Source organism: Oncorhynchus nerka, linkage group LG10, assembly GCF_034236695.1.
Source record: "Oncorhynchus nerka isolate Pitt River linkage group LG10, Oner_Uvic_2.0, whole genome shotgun sequence".
NCBI lineage: Eukaryota > Metazoa > Chordata > Actinopteri > Salmoniformes > Salmonidae > Oncorhynchus > Oncorhynchus nerka.
In genome coordinates, this window is record NC_088405.1 from 62,047,063 (window position 1) to 62,063,184 (window position 16,122).

The following is a 16,122-nucleotide window of genomic DNA, read 5'->3' on the forward strand; positions in this document are numbered from 1 at the left end:
AAACCACTGAAGCCATCTCCTTCGGTGTCGGAGTTGAATAGCCTCAGAATTGCTTCATCCGATGTTGGATCGTTTTCATTGTCGCTCTCGTCACTTTCATCCGGAGGCAAATACCCCGCTGAGCTCATGCTGCCCCTTCAACACGCAGCAGTCCAGCCTTTTGAAACCCGTTGATGATAGTGGATTTTTTGACAATGCTCCACGCTGTCAGGACCCACTGGCAGACTTGACCATAAGTTGCTCTTCGCATGCGGCCCGTTTTAGTGAAGGATTTCTCCCCACTTGTCATCCAAGCCTCCCACTGAACAAGGAGCGCCACCTTAAATGCACGATTTACACTGATGTCGAGTGGGTGCAAATACTTTGGGCCATCTGCTTTTCTTCCCTCTGAAAGCTTTTGTTGTCTTTTTGCACTGAGTCAGTTCCTCACGCTGCTTTCCAACGTCTCATCATCGACTCATTAAGGCCAAGCTCCTGTGCAGCAGCTCTATTTCCTTTTCCAACAGCCAGATCGATCGCCTTCAACATGAAAGCTGCATCATATGCATTTCTCTGTGTCTTTGCCATGATGATGGTGACAAAATTACTACCTTAATCAGAATGATGGGAAGTTTGAGCGCGCTCGATTTACGTCACATTATGTGACGGTGCTCAGTTTTTTGGCGGCATGAATCTTGTGAAAGCGGGAAAAATCCATAAATTAGCCGCGTCATTGTATAAACCGCAAGACAAAGCGTGGTAATAAAGTAGCGGCTTATAGTCCGGAAATTACGGTAGTTATCCAATCACATCAGACTGAAGATCTATAAGCTCAAGTTGCAGGTCAGTGGGAGCGTTATCCACATTGAAGGTGAAAGGAGAGGAAACCAACAGCATGTCATTTTCCAACACTTTGAAAACTCACCGCTCAAAGCACGCAGCAGCGATGTATACTTCTCCCGCTGGTCATCTGATAGCGAACAGACTAGTAGTGTCGGAAGGTGGGTGAGATTGTTGGCTTCTACTTGGCGGGTCAGGAGGAGTAATTTTCCCTTGAAGACTACATCTGATGTGCAAAAAGGCCCTTCCCTAGTAGTTTGGAATTCAGTTCATTTATGAGGGCCATGATGTCCACGGTGAAGGGAAATCCACATTTTCCTTTCATTTGAAAAAACTCTGCAATCTCTGACTTCAGGTCCCACACCCTTTTAAGTTCCTTCCCCAAACTCAGCCATCTCACATTTGTGTGGTAGGGGAGATCTGCATGACTCCACTCTCTCTTACAGCAGTGAGCCAACCTGCCTGTGGTTTAAACATTTTGCTCTATTGAAGTTTACCACTTTAGTGACTGTATCCACAACATGGCTCATTTTCAGTGCACCTCCTGATGAATAATGCAATGCAGGACAATTATTTTCTGATCTGGGTTCAGCTCAGCTACTTGATCCTTTTCAAAAGGCCAATGTTTTTTCCTGTCACGTTTGGGTACCCATCAGTGGCCACACTGGATAACTTTTCAAAACTCGGTCCCAGCTTTGTCACAGACTTATTATTTTCCTCCAATAAATCTTTCCCTGTGGTTGTGCTCTTCATTTTTTATTATTATTATTTATTTTTTTACCTTTATTTAACTAGGCAAGTCAGTTAAGAACAAATTCTTATTTTCAATGACGGCCTAGGAACAGTGGGTTAACTGCCTGTTCAGGGGCAGAACGACAGATTTGTACCTTGTCAGCTCGGGGGTTTGAACTTGCAACCTTCCGGTTACTAGTCCAACACTCTAACCACTAGGCTACGCTGCCGCCCCATTGACTGCACTGAAGCAAGCGCCTCTGTCATTTCAAAGTCTGGGGTTATGCCTCGTAAGAATATCGACCGTGTCACGTGCATCACTACTCTCATCCAGGGCCAAGAAGAAATAAGGTAAAGGATTTCAACTGTTTTTCAATTGTTGTTCCATTGCGATGTCCTTGACACGCTGTGTCACTGTTCGTCTTGACAGGAAACATTTTCAAACAGCACTTTCTTGTCGGGAGAAGTGTTGCTGCAGAGTCAATTAAACATTCTTTAATGAATTCGCCCCCATTAAATGGCTTGCTATGTTTAGCAATTTTGTGGGACAGTACATAGCTAGCTCTTGCAATTCTGTCGTTTGCTGAATGCAGTTTTGTAAAAAGTCTTTGCTGCTTTTGCAACTGAGAAAGCAACTCTTTCGATGCACTTGCCCTCTGCTTAGAAGACATATTTCTCTGCGTGCTTCGTCTGGAAGTGTCGGGACAAGTTGTAGTCTTTCAAGACAGCGATGCTCTCTTTGCACACTAAGCACACAGCTTTCCCTCATACACCAATAAAGAAATATGTCAATGTCCAGCCTACATTCATTGTCTGCTTTCCTTTTCTTTGAAAAACGAACTTTTGTGCAATTTCTAGCGAGCTACTATTTGTAACTGTGACGTGTGTGTCAGCCTGTCAGTCGCTGTCTGTCCTCGTGCAGTTGTTATTTATACGTGTCTTCAAAATAAATCTCATACAAGCGGTTGGAGTTAAATCATGACACAAAGGCCAGTATTCATTGTGCTTTTAAATGGAGTAACAAATGTGTTTTTCTAAACTTTACTATCGCAAATTCTTTGATCTGAGTATGATTCCATACGGCCCCCGGGCCGGGTTTTAAAGGTCGGTAAATCCGAAACATTTCAAGAACTTTGAAAGTTTCTTCAAGTGCAGTCGCAAAAGCCATCAAGCGTTATGATGAAACTGTCTCTCATGACGACCGCCACAGGAAAGGAAGACCCAGAGTTACCTCTAATGAACTTATCATGTGCAGCAGAGTTACAAGCCTCATAAATTGCAGCCCAAATAAATGCTTCACAGAGTTCAAGTAACAGACACATCTCAACATCAACTGTTCAGAGGAGACTGTGTGAATCAGGCCTTCATGGTTGAATTGCTGCAAAGAAACCACTACTAAAGGACACCAATAATAAGAAGAGACTTGCTTGGGCCAAGAAACATCTGTCCTTTTTGGTTTGATGAGTCCAAATGTGAGATTTTTGGTTCCAACTGCTGTGTCTTTGTGACACGCAGGGTAGGTGAACAGATCTCTGCATGTGTGGTTCCCACGGTGAAGCATGGAGGAGGAGGTGTGAGGGTGCTTTGCTGGTGACACTGTCTGTGATTTATTTAGAATTCAAGACACACGTAACCAGCATGGCTTACCACTATCATTTGTTTAACAACAGGAAAATTACCCAACACACCTCCAGGCGGTGTAAGGGCTATATGACCAAGAAGGAGAGTGATGGAGTGCTTTATCAGATGACCTGGCCTCCACAATCACCTGACCTTAACCCAATTGAGATGGTTTGGAATGCGTTGGACCGCGGAGTGAAGGAAAAGCAGCCAACAAGTGCTCAGCATATGTGGGAACTCCTTTAAGACTTTTGGAAAAGCCTTCCAGGTGAAGCTGGATGAGAGAATGCCAAGAGTTTGCAAAGCTGTCATCGAGGCAAAGTGTGGCTACTTTGAAGAATCTAAAATACATTTTGATTTGTTTAACACTTTTTGGTTACTATATATGTGTTATTTCATAGTTTTAATGTCTTCTGTATTATTCTACAATGTAGAAAATAGTTTGCATGAGTAGGTGTGTAAAAACGTTTGACTGGTACTGTACATACTAGATACAGGTAACTGCCAAAATAAAGGAAACACTAACAAAGTATCTTAATAGGGCATTGGGCCACCATGAGCTGCCAGAACACCTTCAATGAGCCTTGGCATAGATTCTACAAGTGTCTGGAACTCTATTAAAAAGAATACTACACTCTTCTTTCACAAGAAATTCCAGAATTTAGTGTTTTGTTAATGGTGGTGGAAAACGTTGTCTCAGGCGCCACTCCAGAATCTCTTTCAAAGTCACTGAGATCTCTTCTAGTCATGGTAGCCAAAATAATGGGCAACTGGGAATTTTATCACATGACCATAAGCATGATGGGATGTTCATAGCTTAATTAATTAAGGAACCACACCTGTTTGGAAGCACCTGCTTTCAATATACTTTGTATCCCTCATTTACTCAAGTATTTATTTTGTTTTGGCAGTTACCTGTATGTTTCTTGTCTCTTCAGTGAGTGAGACCTGTTACGACTGAATGTGCTGTTCCTCCTCCAGGGTCATGATGATGAGGTGTTTGTCCTGGAGGCCCACCCCTTTGACCACCGCATCATGCTCTCTGCCGGCCACGACGGCAACATCTACATGTGGGACCTGTCCAAGGGATCCAAGATCCGCAACTTCTTCAACATGGTGGAGATTGATTACATGGTGACTGTGTTGGTGGCTGTGTTTTACCCTGGCAGACATTCATACAAGCCTTTCTCTCTCTGTCTCAGATTGAGGGCCAAGGTCACGGAGCTGTATTTGACTGTAAGTTCTCAGCTGATGGACAACATTTTGCCTGCACTGACTCCCATGGCCACCTGCTCATCTTTGGCTTTGGCTGCAGCAGACCCTATGAGAAGGTGAGTCCCTGGCCACTCCATGCGGCTCATTTGGAGAAAGTTGTGTAAGTTACATGTTATCGTATCGCTTGTAAAGAGAAAATGTTACACAGAATAACAAATCTCCTCTTCCTCCATATCCTTCCTCTAGATTCCTGACCAAATGTTCTTCCACACTGACTTCAGGCCGCTAATCCGAGACGCCAATAACTTTGTCCTGGACGAGCAGACCCAGCAGGCGCCCCACCTTATGCCCCCTCCCTTCCTTGTGGATGTGGACGGTAACCCCCACCCCACCCACTACCAGCGCCTGGTGCCCGGCAGGGAGAGCTGCAAGGATGAGCATCTGGTGCCCCAGCTTGGCTACATGGCGAATGGTAAAGCTCCTTACCAATGCTTCTTAGTGGTTTCAACAATAATTATTTACTAGGCTCTGGAATCAAAATGTGAGTAACATTGGGATTTCTAACCTACTTCTCTGTTGCTTAGGTGATGGTGAGGTGGTTGAGCAGGTGATCGGTCAGCAAACAGCAGAGGATGGTCACGGAGAAAGCCCTTTGGATGTCCTGATCAGAGAGTTGCAGAACCAACCAGATGAGAGGCGGGACCAAGATGGAGTGCCTGAAGGAGAGGGTGGTACGTGTCAGTCTCATGTACTATTTATACTGAACAAAAATAGAAACGTAAAGTGTTGGTCCCATGTTTCATGAGCTGAAATAAAATATGCCAAAAAGCTTATTTCTCTCAAATTTTGGCCACAAATTTGTTTACCTCCCTGTTTGTGCTGGGGACAATAAAACACCACTCCAAAATGTGCAGTTTTGTCACACTACACAATGCCTCAGATGTCTCAAGTTTTGAGGGAGCATGCAATTGCCATGCTGACTGCAGGACTGCTGTTTCCAGGATTGCTGTTGTCAGAGAATTGAATGTTCATTAGCCTACCATAAGCCGCCTCCAACGTTGTTTTAGAGAATTTGGCAGTACGTTCAACTGGCCTCACAAATGCAGACCACGTGTACCCACGCCAAGCCAGGACCTCCACATCCGGCTTCTTTAACTGCAGGATAGTCAATTGATTTATTTCCTTATATGAACTGTAACTCAGTAAAATCTTTGAAATTGTTGCATTTTGTATTTTTGTTCAATGTACATATGGGGTTGCCCCTTGAATCTTCTTATTGGATTGAATCTGCATATTGGATTTCAGATGTTGTAGTCATGAATTCAAGTTGAATGTTTTCCCTCATTTGCAGAGGTAGTGGGATCGCCCCCTAACGTGGGCCTGAGGAGGAGTGGTCAGGTGGAGGGGGTGCGTCAAATGCACCACAACGCCCCTCGCAGTCAGATGGCCACGGAGAGGGACCTGCTGGCCTGGAGCAGGAGGGTGGTTGTCAACGAAGTCCAGCAAGGGGTCCTCCGGTGAGACTGGCTAACTAACCAGAGGGCCTACCTGAGATGGCCTTGAACCTTCTTTTCTAACCATTCCTGTCCATCCTCTTAAATTTGTGCCTAGGACTGTTTGTAAGATTTCCTAGGTAGATATCCCCCAGTGGCTGACTGAAGCTGTGTGTTTGTGTTGTTTAGGGTGATGGAGGAGACCAGGCGGGCCAAAGGTGAGGTGGAGTGTTCCCTCTACAACACAGAGAGGAGGAGGAAACCTGTACTCGGTGCTCCTAAGGTGAGTCTCTACACTACTGTCCCACAGCTCTCTATCTCCTTCAGAACAAATTTCCCCCTTCCCTTTGTTGATTTATACCAGTTATTCCCAAATGGGTACGCCAAATAAAAATGTCATTCACATATTTTTTTATAATAATATAAAATAATATTAAATGTCTCCACATTCTCAATCAGTCCAAAGGGGCTATACATTTAGGTGAGTTTCAATGTCAAAAATAAAATTAAACCATCTAGTGTTCAGCGAAATAACAACACATTGTCAAATACAGGTAGCCTAGTCAAATAATTAACATCCAACCACATTAACCGTTACTCTCTCTAGGGAATTCCACGAACGGTCCATATGTAGCCAAACGTAGCTGCTGCTCATTCTGCAGTACTGCACCTGTTGACGACACAAGTTGTTCTGCTGCCACGAGCACATCCAATGCTAGCATCAGTAATTCCACATTTGTTGTTAGCCCAGCTAGCATGGACACGGACATTTGTGAATCTGATGCTGCCGAATAGCTACTGACCCCTTACCCGGGAAAGCACCGAACAACAGACGGGGACGTTGGACTATCGAAGAGGCGCAAATATGATTTGAACTACTACTACTATTGATTTGGGGTTCACTTATATTGGGAGTAGTGCCTTTTCTCAGCCACAGTGTGTTATATGTGCAAAAGTACTATCTCACAACTCGATGAAACCTTCACTCTAAGCCACAGATGTTTTTTGAGCGAGAATTGAGCGAGACAACTTTCGAGTAGTAATACATGTATAAAAGCAACAGACACCATTTAATAAGAAGGGGCTAGAAACGTCTTATATGATCAGCTACCAAGTGGCTAGGACAGGCAAGCCCCATACTATTGGACTTAACACAAACAACTGGATTAGTTATCCCTTTCATGCCCTGCCTCCAGTCCACTTACCGATATCTGAACAAGAGAGCCTCATCGATATTGCAACAAGCGGTTCTGTGAAAATGTTATCAGAAGCCACTGCCGGATTTCTGGATTGGGCTGCGCTCAGAGTATCCTGCATTGGCAAATCGCGCTGTTAACACTGATGCCCTTTGCAACCACGTACCTATGTGAGAGTGGATTCTCAGCCCCCACTAGCATGAAAACTACATACAGCCACAGACTGTGTGTGGAAAATGATTTTAAGACTGAGACTCTCTCTAATACAACCCAACATTGCAGAGTTATGTGCATCCTTTCAAGCACACCCTTTTCATTAAACTGAGTTCTTCACAATTTCAATGAACAAATAAAGTTTTATATGTAAGATGGATAAATAAAGAGCAAAATAATTGATTATTATTATTTGTGCCCTGGTCCTATAAGAGCTCTTTGTCACTTCCCACGAGCCGGGTTGTGACAAAAACTCACACTCATTCTTATGTTTATTAAATATATTGTATACTGTGTGTGGCAGGCTTACAATGATGGCAAAAAACAACATTTTGAGTGTGCTGACCCTGGTGCAGCTGGAGATTGAATGTTTGAAGGGGTACGGGACTATAAAAAGTTTAAACCACTGGTTTATACCAATAGCTTTATTTTCTATCATTTAACAACTTCTCACCCCTTCCCACCCTGTAGACTGAGGAGCAGGCTCCATGCAAGCGCTTCCTGCGGCGAACCCAGAGGAAGAAGAAGAAGCAGACCAGACCTGCACCAGCGTACCAGACCCGCTCAGCACGAGATCGCCGCCCTGTGGATAGGCGGAGGAACTCTGACAGCCAGATGGACTCAGACAGCGATGGAGAGGTGGGGGGGGGAGGTTGTAGTCTGTTGTTCTTGGAAGTAACAGAGGCCTTGGTCTTGTCATGTTAGAGGAGGTCTAATCATGTTTCCATGTGTCTACAGGCAGAGGAGCAGGCAGAGGCCAGCGATGCTTCCTCTGGTGGGGAAGCACAGTGGCAGAGTGACAGCAGTTCCAGGTAAATGTCTATCATCTCCTAAACACTCAAAGTTTAACCATAAACACTTTCCCAGGTGTTTCTTTAGATAACAGCAAATACTAGCCAGTTATGCTACCGTTAGCTAGCTATTTAACCAAATGAATTCCATGGCTAAATGCCTCTACTCTAGATTCAACACAATTTAAGTAATTCCAATTAGCTACTGTTTTTGTTGTAGTTCTTAGGTCAAAAGATTAAAGCAAATTATCCCAATTCTAGTACAGCAGCAGCTTGTGACTAGTTCATGTTGAACATGTATTAGAAGTAGGCTAGATCTGATAGCTGTATGATTTTTTTTTACGTGAACTTTAATATCCGACCTGGCTGAGATGTTATTGTCTCAGTTTATTTTGTGTTTTCTTCCCCTCTAATCAAAATATGTTATACCTACAACCAAATGGAATGGGTTTTAAGTTGAAACATCTTTAATTAGGGTCAAATTTGAACAATTTCTCAATTTTAGATTTATCTCCTCTTCTCCCCTCAGTGTCTCCTCCAGTGACTACTCTGATTGGACAGCTGATGCGGGGATCAACCTCCAGCCCCCCAAGCGTACCAGCAGAAGGCAGGTGCGGCCGCCCGGTGGCTCCAGCAGCTCGGAGGAGGCGGAGTGCCAGGGAGAGGAGGCCAGGAGGAAGCAGGCGGAGGAGAAGAAGAAGCCCAAGCAGACTAAACAGAAGGTGAGCTCACAGAATGTACAGTAGAGACATGGGCATTGGGCAGGGAATGGTGCAGCCAACGGGCTGCTTGAAAATGGTGTATCTCAGTTACTGGCTATACAGACTATAGTGCTTGTAGCTAGTTTATGTGATGAGGCCTAATGAGAGGGAAAGTTTCATTACCTTAGCATGTGTGATATTGCGGACTGTTTAACCCAGTCTCTTTGTGCTCAGAAACCGAGTTCGTCTCTGTCTCTGGCTGGCTGTGACGCGGAGGAATGGCTTCCCCCGTCCTGGATCATGGAGACCATCCCCCGACGCTCGCCTTTTGTGCCACAGATGGGTGATGAGGTAAGGAACCTGCCTGATGGGCCATATGAGGTTCAGCCGTGTACCCCACAAAATATCTTCACATTTTGACATTTGCGCTTAATCTCTGCATTTTATACGATAGTGCAAGGTTTGTGTCCTAGTTGATAGACATTGTGGCCTGTATGATGACCCTTCTCTTCCTATTGCTCACCAGCTGATGTACTTCAGGCAGGGCCACCAGGCCTATGTCAGGGCGGTGCGCAGGGCCAAGGCCTACAGCATCAACCCTCAGAAACAGTCCTGGAACAAGCTCAACCTCAGGGTGAGACCAACCCTCAACACTTACTCACACTGCTTCCTTTGTCTACTATATGTTATTTTATGTATTTTGTGTGTCCTTCATGGATTCCATATCTTTAATGTGGCCTAGTGTTTTATTCCTCTTATCACGCCCTCTCTCTTTGTCTGTTTTCTCGTCGTTCAGGACCAGGAGTCTGTGAAGGTAGTTGGTATCAAGTATGAAGTGGGCCCCCCCACCCTCTGTTGTCTAAAACTGGCCTTCCTGCACCCCATCTCAGGCAAAATGACCAATGACTCGTTCTCCCTAAAGTAAGTCATCCATCTTATTCTTTTGTGTGAAAAGAATATGGCAATGAATGACATGTCCTTGTTCTCTCAGGTACCATGACATGCCGGATGTCATCGATTTCCTGGTGCTTCAGCAGTTCTATGACGAAGCTAAAGAGCACAACTGGCAGACAGGTTAGTGTTGCTTCCCTCTGCCAGCCTCTCTCCAGCATGCAGAACACAAGCCTGTCAGAGGATGTACCCAGTTCACTCCCCTACCTGTTTATCTCCAACACTCCTCTTTGTTTGTGTGCCATGTAAGAAATGTGGTGCAGTCTTCCACATGTTTGTGTTCTGTGAGATGTATCGTTTCAGTTCATGCTCCCATACATCCTTGTGGTGATTCACGGACCAGCATGTACTGAAACGAGCTTGATTTGTCCTTGCTAGGTATGCGCTTCCGGAGCATCATCGATGACGCCTGGTGGTTTGGCTCAGTGGAGGACCAACAGCCACTCCAGCCAGAGTACCCAGACAGCCTGTTTCAGTGCTACACTGTCAAGTGAGTCAATGTGTACCGTTATCTCACCTGGGTTAAATAGATCGAGATGATACTGTAGACCTCCGCTTATACAGTCTGGAGGGGTATGTCAGTGTTTGCCTCATTAGCTCATACTGTAGCTTACACCCAATAGGAGGAAAATATGAATATCTTATGATACTGAATGTTAAGTTGCGATTTCTCTTGACTAGGTGGGATAATAGCGAGAGGGAGAAGATGAGCCCTTGGGACATGGAGCCCATTCCTGATGAAGGTCAGTATCACTGCTTCTATCAGTGGCTCCTCAACCATCTCGGATCATCTACTGGATAATGTAGTTTGAGTTTGCAACCAGAATTTTACACATTCAAATACCTCTCCAGCTAGCACACTCAATCACTTAACATAACATATGCAGTCTCTGTATTTAGTATGATAATTAAGATCAGGTTATTGATAGTGAGACTGAGCAGCCAGCCAATGACGCAATATGGTCTCTCTGACTGACATGTTGTGTTCCTCCCCCAGCGGAGTTGCCAGAGGATGTTGGTGACGGGGTGGTGGTGACGGAGGAGGAGGTGAAGGCTCGCCTCTACAGCCCCCAGGAGGGGGAGTGGGGGGCTCACACACGGGACGAGGACTGCCAGAGGGTCATCTTTGGCATCGACGAGCTGCTCACACTGGGTATGTCAACGGTACCACACAGGAAGTCCTGCTTGTCATATTGGATGAATTGAGCCAAGGGTGACCCTGATTTTTGAGTCTTGTTCGATTGTATTCGGAAGTGGTCTTGGATATGGCGTGGTATTGATTAATGGGTGTGTTGTGTTTGGGTAGACCTGGCCAAGGCATTTGCGTCACCAGTGGACCTGCGGGACTACCCCCTCTACTGCACTGTGGTGGCCTACCCCACTGACCTCAGCACCATCCGCAGACGGCTGGAGAACCGCTTCTACAGGTCAGCGCTGGCCTTTCAGCCTGCACCCTGACACACTGCAGTACTTCAGAACATACTCAGACCAACCACTCACACTGGCATAATCCTCCAGTCAGCCCCATTGTATCTCAGCTGTAATTTGGACTTGGTATGTTCCAGTTTGAGGAGATCAGTGACTCTCACTCAGCTTATTCCCTCGGGATGTTCATCTCTCCTAGGAGGATCTCTGCTCTGATGTGGGAGGTGCGCTACATCGAGCACAACGCCCGCACTTTCAACGAGCCCCAGAGCCCCATCGTGACAGCAGCCAAGGTGGTGACTGACGTGCTCCTCCGCTACATCGGGTATGAATGGTGTAGATTTCCCCTTTGTGAAATGGTGACTCATTAAGAACCTAGTTTTGACTGTAAATAAGACCAGCTGTTTTGTCGTGTGTTTTTGTCAGGGACCAGAGCTGCACAGACATCTTAGATCTGTACCACAAGGTGAAGACGGAGCTGAGCAGTGGAGAGGATGAGGTGAAACATGAAGATGTGTGTGTATATACCTCGAGTTCATAGTGATAATTTGAATTGTCTTGGTGGTGTATTACGCAGTACTAAGAGTACATGTGTCTGTGTGTTGGTGTGCAGACTGCTGAGGTGGACATGGACTCTGACACTCCAGGGACCTCCACAGGACAACAGGTAAGGGAAGGATTCATCTCAAACATGGAATATCCGTTGCTGTTGCAATGACTGGGATTCCTGTTCCCCATTATCTCACTTTTCCAATGTTTTTCTGTATCAACCTAACTGGACACCTTCACGCTCTCCCACTATCAGCGGGCCAATCCCAGTCCTAAGAAGCGTGGGGTGGTGTTAGATGTGCGTGCTTGGCGGGGCCAGTGTCGGGAACTGCTGCGGCGTATGATGGACGGCCCTGACTCTGAGCCCTTCAGACAGCCTGTGGACCTCTTCACTTACCAAGTAAGGCTCCTCCTCCTCTCCTTGTTATCATAATCCTTACCAATTATATAACCCCTCACACACAGAAAGGATAACAGCCTGCTACAGGATTAGTGCCTTAGGATCTGAGCGCTTAACAATCTGACATGTTCCCCCACAGTGACATGTTAAAGCTGGAGTCAGTAATGGTGTAACTGACACATTTGTCATATTACAACAACAAAGATATTACTTTAAACAATGTTTTTTCCCCCTTGGAAATCATTGCACATCATTGTACGTGCAATAGAACAGTAGAGTATGTATTACAATTTTTTGCAAGGTGCTGGAGGCTCTACCATTTCATAAACAATGAGAAATGGGCTGGGGGCGAAGTTTCTTCTAATGATTCTAACATTAAAGGAAAATTCCACCCAAAAACGATCTTTTGGTATAGTCCATCGTTGATAGTCCCAAAGTGTTTTGCATGTCAGCGATCACGTTTTATATATACACTGCTCAAAAAAAAAGGGAACACTAAAATTAACACATCCTAGATCTGAATGAATGAAATATTCTTATTAAATACTTTTTTCTTTACATAGTTGAATGTGCTGACAACAAAATCACACAAAAATTATCAATGGAAATCAAATTTATCAACCCATAGTGGAAAACTACACTACAGGCTGATCCAACTTTGATGGAATGTCCTTAAAACAAGTCAAAATGGGGCTCAGTAGTGTGTGTGTCCTCCACGTGCGTGTATGACCTCCCTACAATGCCTGGGCATGTTCCTGATGAGGTGGCGGATGGTCTCCTGAGGGATCTCCTCCCAGACCTGGACTAGGGGACAGCAAGGAGTCATCATGCCAGGTAGTCCTGAGGCATGGTCCTAGGGCTCAGGTCCTCCAAGAGAGAGAAAGAAAGAGAGAATTAGAGAGAGCATATGTGGGGTGGCCAGTCCTCTTCTGGCTGTGCCGGGTGGAGATTATAACAGAACATGGCCAAGATGTTCAAATGTTCTTAAATGACCAGCATGGTCGAATAACAATAAGGCAGAACAGTTGAAACTGGAGCATATGGTCTCACAAGGGGTCTGAGGATCTCATCTCGGTACCTAATGGCAGTCAGGCTACTTCTGGCGAGCACATGGAGGTTCGGCCCCCCCAAAGAAATGCCACCCCACACCATGACTGACCCACCGCAAAACCGGTCATGCTGGAGGATGTTGCAGGCAGCAGAACGTTCTCCACGGCGTCTCCAGACTCTGTCACGTCTGTCACGTGCTCAGTGTGAACTTGCTTTCATCTGTGAAGAGCACAGGGCGCCAGTGGCGAATTTGCCAATCTTGGTGTTCTCTGGCAAATGCCAAGCGTCCTGCACAGTGTTGGGCTGTAAGTACAACCCCCACCTGTGGACGTCGGGCCCTCATACCAACCTCATGGAGTCTGTTTCTGACCGTTTGAGCAGACACATGCACATTTGTGGCCTGCTGGAGGTCATTTTGCAGGTCTCTGGCAGTGCCCCTCCTTGCACAAAAGCTAAATAAAACCTGCTCCTGGACTAAAAAGCAACGGTGCTTCTCCTCTGAAGATACTTTTTACTCCAGGATTGGGCTCAATCTGTGTCTGGGAAACCAGTCCACCTTGTTTCATTTCCATCAGAGAAACTGAGGGTCTCATCAGTCTGACTAGTGGTTCAGAAGTATTACAAACTACCTGTCCTCAATTCTGAGTTAGTAACTGTCCAGTGAAAATGTCACTTTTAAAAGTTAATATCCTGCTAACTGATACCCAAATAATGTTGTTGACTCGTATTTGTGGCCAAACGCCACCTACAACAACTTATCTCAAACAGTTGCAAAAATGCTTGCTGTTTCCTCATAGAACATGATGTCATGTTGGCTGAACTGGCCAATCAGTGGTCTACTTGCATTAATATTTTTAATGACCAGTAGATGCCCACATCATTATGTTGTTGGACTGTGCTCACATCATTCCAACACACAAAATCATATTTTTTAATTAACATCCTTGATCACCATTTTTGGAAGGAAGACTTTCACTCTTATTGTAATTAATTCTAGGCCCCCGCAGAGAAGCACGAGATTGAACTTCACTCAACTTTGTAGTCTTTTCCCCTTAGTTAACACTATCAATGTTTCCCTTTACTGTAGGAATTGTGATTGAATCAATGCAACATACTGAAACAAAACGAACGCTGCAAGACTTAATATGCAAAACTGTGTAAGCTATTTTGTTGTGGGCAGAACGCATCGGAGTAGGATTCCATTGCATTGACACTCATGACTCAGCCCGTACTCTACACAGGCCAGTGCGCCATAACCACTCAGAGCTCAAGTAGGCCTATTTTTACATTTACCACACTCTTATCCAGAGATACTATTTTTCCTCAATGTAGTTATTAATAGAGTCGGAGCTGTGCAAGTGCATATTTTGGGGTGTGTGTATGTCGGGGTGAGGAGGAGGATTATTGAAGATACTGTTTGAAAAGGTAGGGTTTCAGATGTTTTTGGAGGATTGGCAGGGACTCTGCTGTCCTAGCTTTAGGGGGAAGCTGGTTCCACCACTGGGGTGCCAGAACAGAGAAGAGCTTGAACTGGGCTGAGCGGGAGCTGCCCTCCCGTAGGGGTGGGAGGGCCAAGAGACCTGAGGTGGCAGAACAGAGGGTTCGAGTTGGGGTGTAGGGTTTGAGCATAGCCTGAAGGTAGGGAGGGGCAATTCCTCTTGCTGTTCCATAGGTAAGCACCATGGTCTTGTAGTGGATGCGAGCTTTGACTGGAAGCCAGTGGAATGTGCGGAGGAGTGAGGAGACAACCAGACGGGCTGCAGCGTTCTGGATAAGTTTTAGGGCTTTGATGGCACAAGCGGGGAGCCGAGCCAACAGCGAGTTGCAGTCGTCCAGACGGGAGAGGACAAGTGCCTGGATTGGGACCTGCGCTGCTTCCTGTGTGAGGTGGGGTTGTAATCTATGGATGTTGTAGAGCAGGAGCGCTTGACTGCTTTGATGTTTACAGAGAACGACAGGGTGTTGTCCAGGGTCACGCCAAGGTCCTTTGCACTCTGGGAGGGCAACACAGGAGTTGTCAACCTTGATGGAGATGTCTTTGAGCATGCAGGCCTTCCCGAGGAGCAAGAGCAGTTCCATCTTGTTGAGCTTGAGGTGGTGGGCCGACATCCAAGTTGAGATATCTGCCAGGCACGCAAAGTTGCGTGTTGCCACCTGGGTGTCGGGGGGGGGGGGTGTAAATGGGTGTCATCCGCATAGCAATGTCAGGAGAGTACGTGGTGCTACACCAGTGCAGACTGATCCTCTCCGCGTCACCTGGTTGGAGCGGCCTGCCACGTAGGATGCAATCCTAAGGGATACAGGTCTATAGTTTTTCACGTCAGATGAGTCGAGTGTTGGTTTCTTGAGGAGGGGAGCAACTCTGGACAATTTAAAGTCGAGGGGGTGCACCCAGTGGTCAGGGGTGAGTTGATGAAGGAAGTGAGAAGTTCAAGAGATGTCACCTGGAGAGAGCGGGGAGAAGAGGTCAAGGCGTAGGGGTAGTTCTGTGTGAGTGAGACCAGTGGACTCAATAGGCTGAGCGAATGAGTAGCGAATGTCGTCAACCTTTTTTCAAAGTGGTTGACAAAGTCATCCGCAGAGAGGGTGGAAAAGAGTTTCCTAGGTTTAGTCAGAAGCTTGGAATTTTGTGGTAGAAAGTGACTTTAGAAGCAGATACAGAGGGAAGGAGTGAAAGGATGATAGTTTTTGCTCAGCTGCCCGTAGCTCTGTTCTGTAAGCTCGCAATGAGTCACTCAGCCACAGAGCAGGAGGGGAGAGCTGTCTTGGAAGAAAGGGGACCGTGCGAGTCATATGATGCGGAAAGGGAGGAGAGTAGGGTCGAAGAGGCAGAATCAGAAGGGAGATATGATGGGAGAGAGCGAAGATTGAGACGGCGCATGACCCTCTGGTTAGGGGCTAAGTGGGTAGGGTTGGAGAAGAGGGAGACAGAAAAAGGAAACAGTAGTGATCAGAGACCTGGAGGGG

At 46.0% G+C, this 16,122-nt stretch overlaps 1 protein-coding gene across 3 annotated transcripts in view; it reads left to right on the forward strand.

Annotated features, from left to right (window-relative positions):
• LOC115135761 (bromodomain and WD repeat-containing protein 3-like) overlaps nucleotides 1–16,122 on the forward strand; it is a 30,623-nt gene that overhangs the window by 7,754 nt on the left and 6,747 nt on the right. The window contains exons 15-36 of one of the 3 annotated variants that reach the window (XM_029670825.2): nucleotides 4,153–4,287; nucleotides 4,374–4,502; nucleotides 4,633–4,858; nucleotides 4,971–5,117; nucleotides 5,738–5,903; nucleotides 6,069–6,162; nucleotides 7,760–7,927; nucleotides 8,027–8,100; nucleotides 8,609–8,801; nucleotides 9,015–9,131; nucleotides 9,307–9,414; nucleotides 9,577–9,701; nucleotides 9,772–9,854; nucleotides 10,110–10,221; nucleotides 10,413–10,474; nucleotides 10,729–10,884; nucleotides 11,038–11,158; nucleotides 11,356–11,481; nucleotides 11,583–11,670; nucleotides 11,770–11,823; nucleotides 11,962–12,105; nucleotides 14,336–15,036. In XM_029670825.2, coding sequence (XP_029526685.1) covers nucleotides 4,153–4,287; nucleotides 4,374–4,502; nucleotides 4,633–4,858; nucleotides 4,971–5,117; nucleotides 5,738–5,903; nucleotides 6,069–6,162; nucleotides 7,760–7,927; nucleotides 8,027–8,100; nucleotides 8,609–8,801; nucleotides 9,015–9,131; nucleotides 9,307–9,414; nucleotides 9,577–9,701; nucleotides 9,772–9,854; nucleotides 10,110–10,221; nucleotides 10,413–10,474; nucleotides 10,729–10,884; nucleotides 11,038–11,158; nucleotides 11,356–11,481; nucleotides 11,583–11,670; nucleotides 11,770–11,823; nucleotides 11,962–12,105; nucleotides 14,336–14,350 — 2,643 coding nt within the window. In that variant the 3' untranslated portion in view covers nucleotides 14,351–15,036. Of the gene's footprint in view, nucleotides 1–4,152; nucleotides 4,288–4,373; nucleotides 4,503–4,632; nucleotides 4,859–4,970; nucleotides 5,118–5,737; nucleotides 5,904–6,068; nucleotides 6,163–7,759; nucleotides 7,928–8,026; nucleotides 8,101–8,608; nucleotides 8,802–9,014; nucleotides 9,132–9,306; nucleotides 9,415–9,576; nucleotides 9,702–9,771; nucleotides 9,855–10,109; nucleotides 10,222–10,412; nucleotides 10,475–10,728; nucleotides 10,885–11,037; nucleotides 11,159–11,355; nucleotides 11,482–11,582; nucleotides 11,671–11,769; nucleotides 11,824–11,961; nucleotides 12,106–14,335; nucleotides 15,037–16,122 lie in introns of those variants that run through there. The other 2 variants (XM_029670823.2, XM_029670824.2) reach the window with 2 other exon arrangements.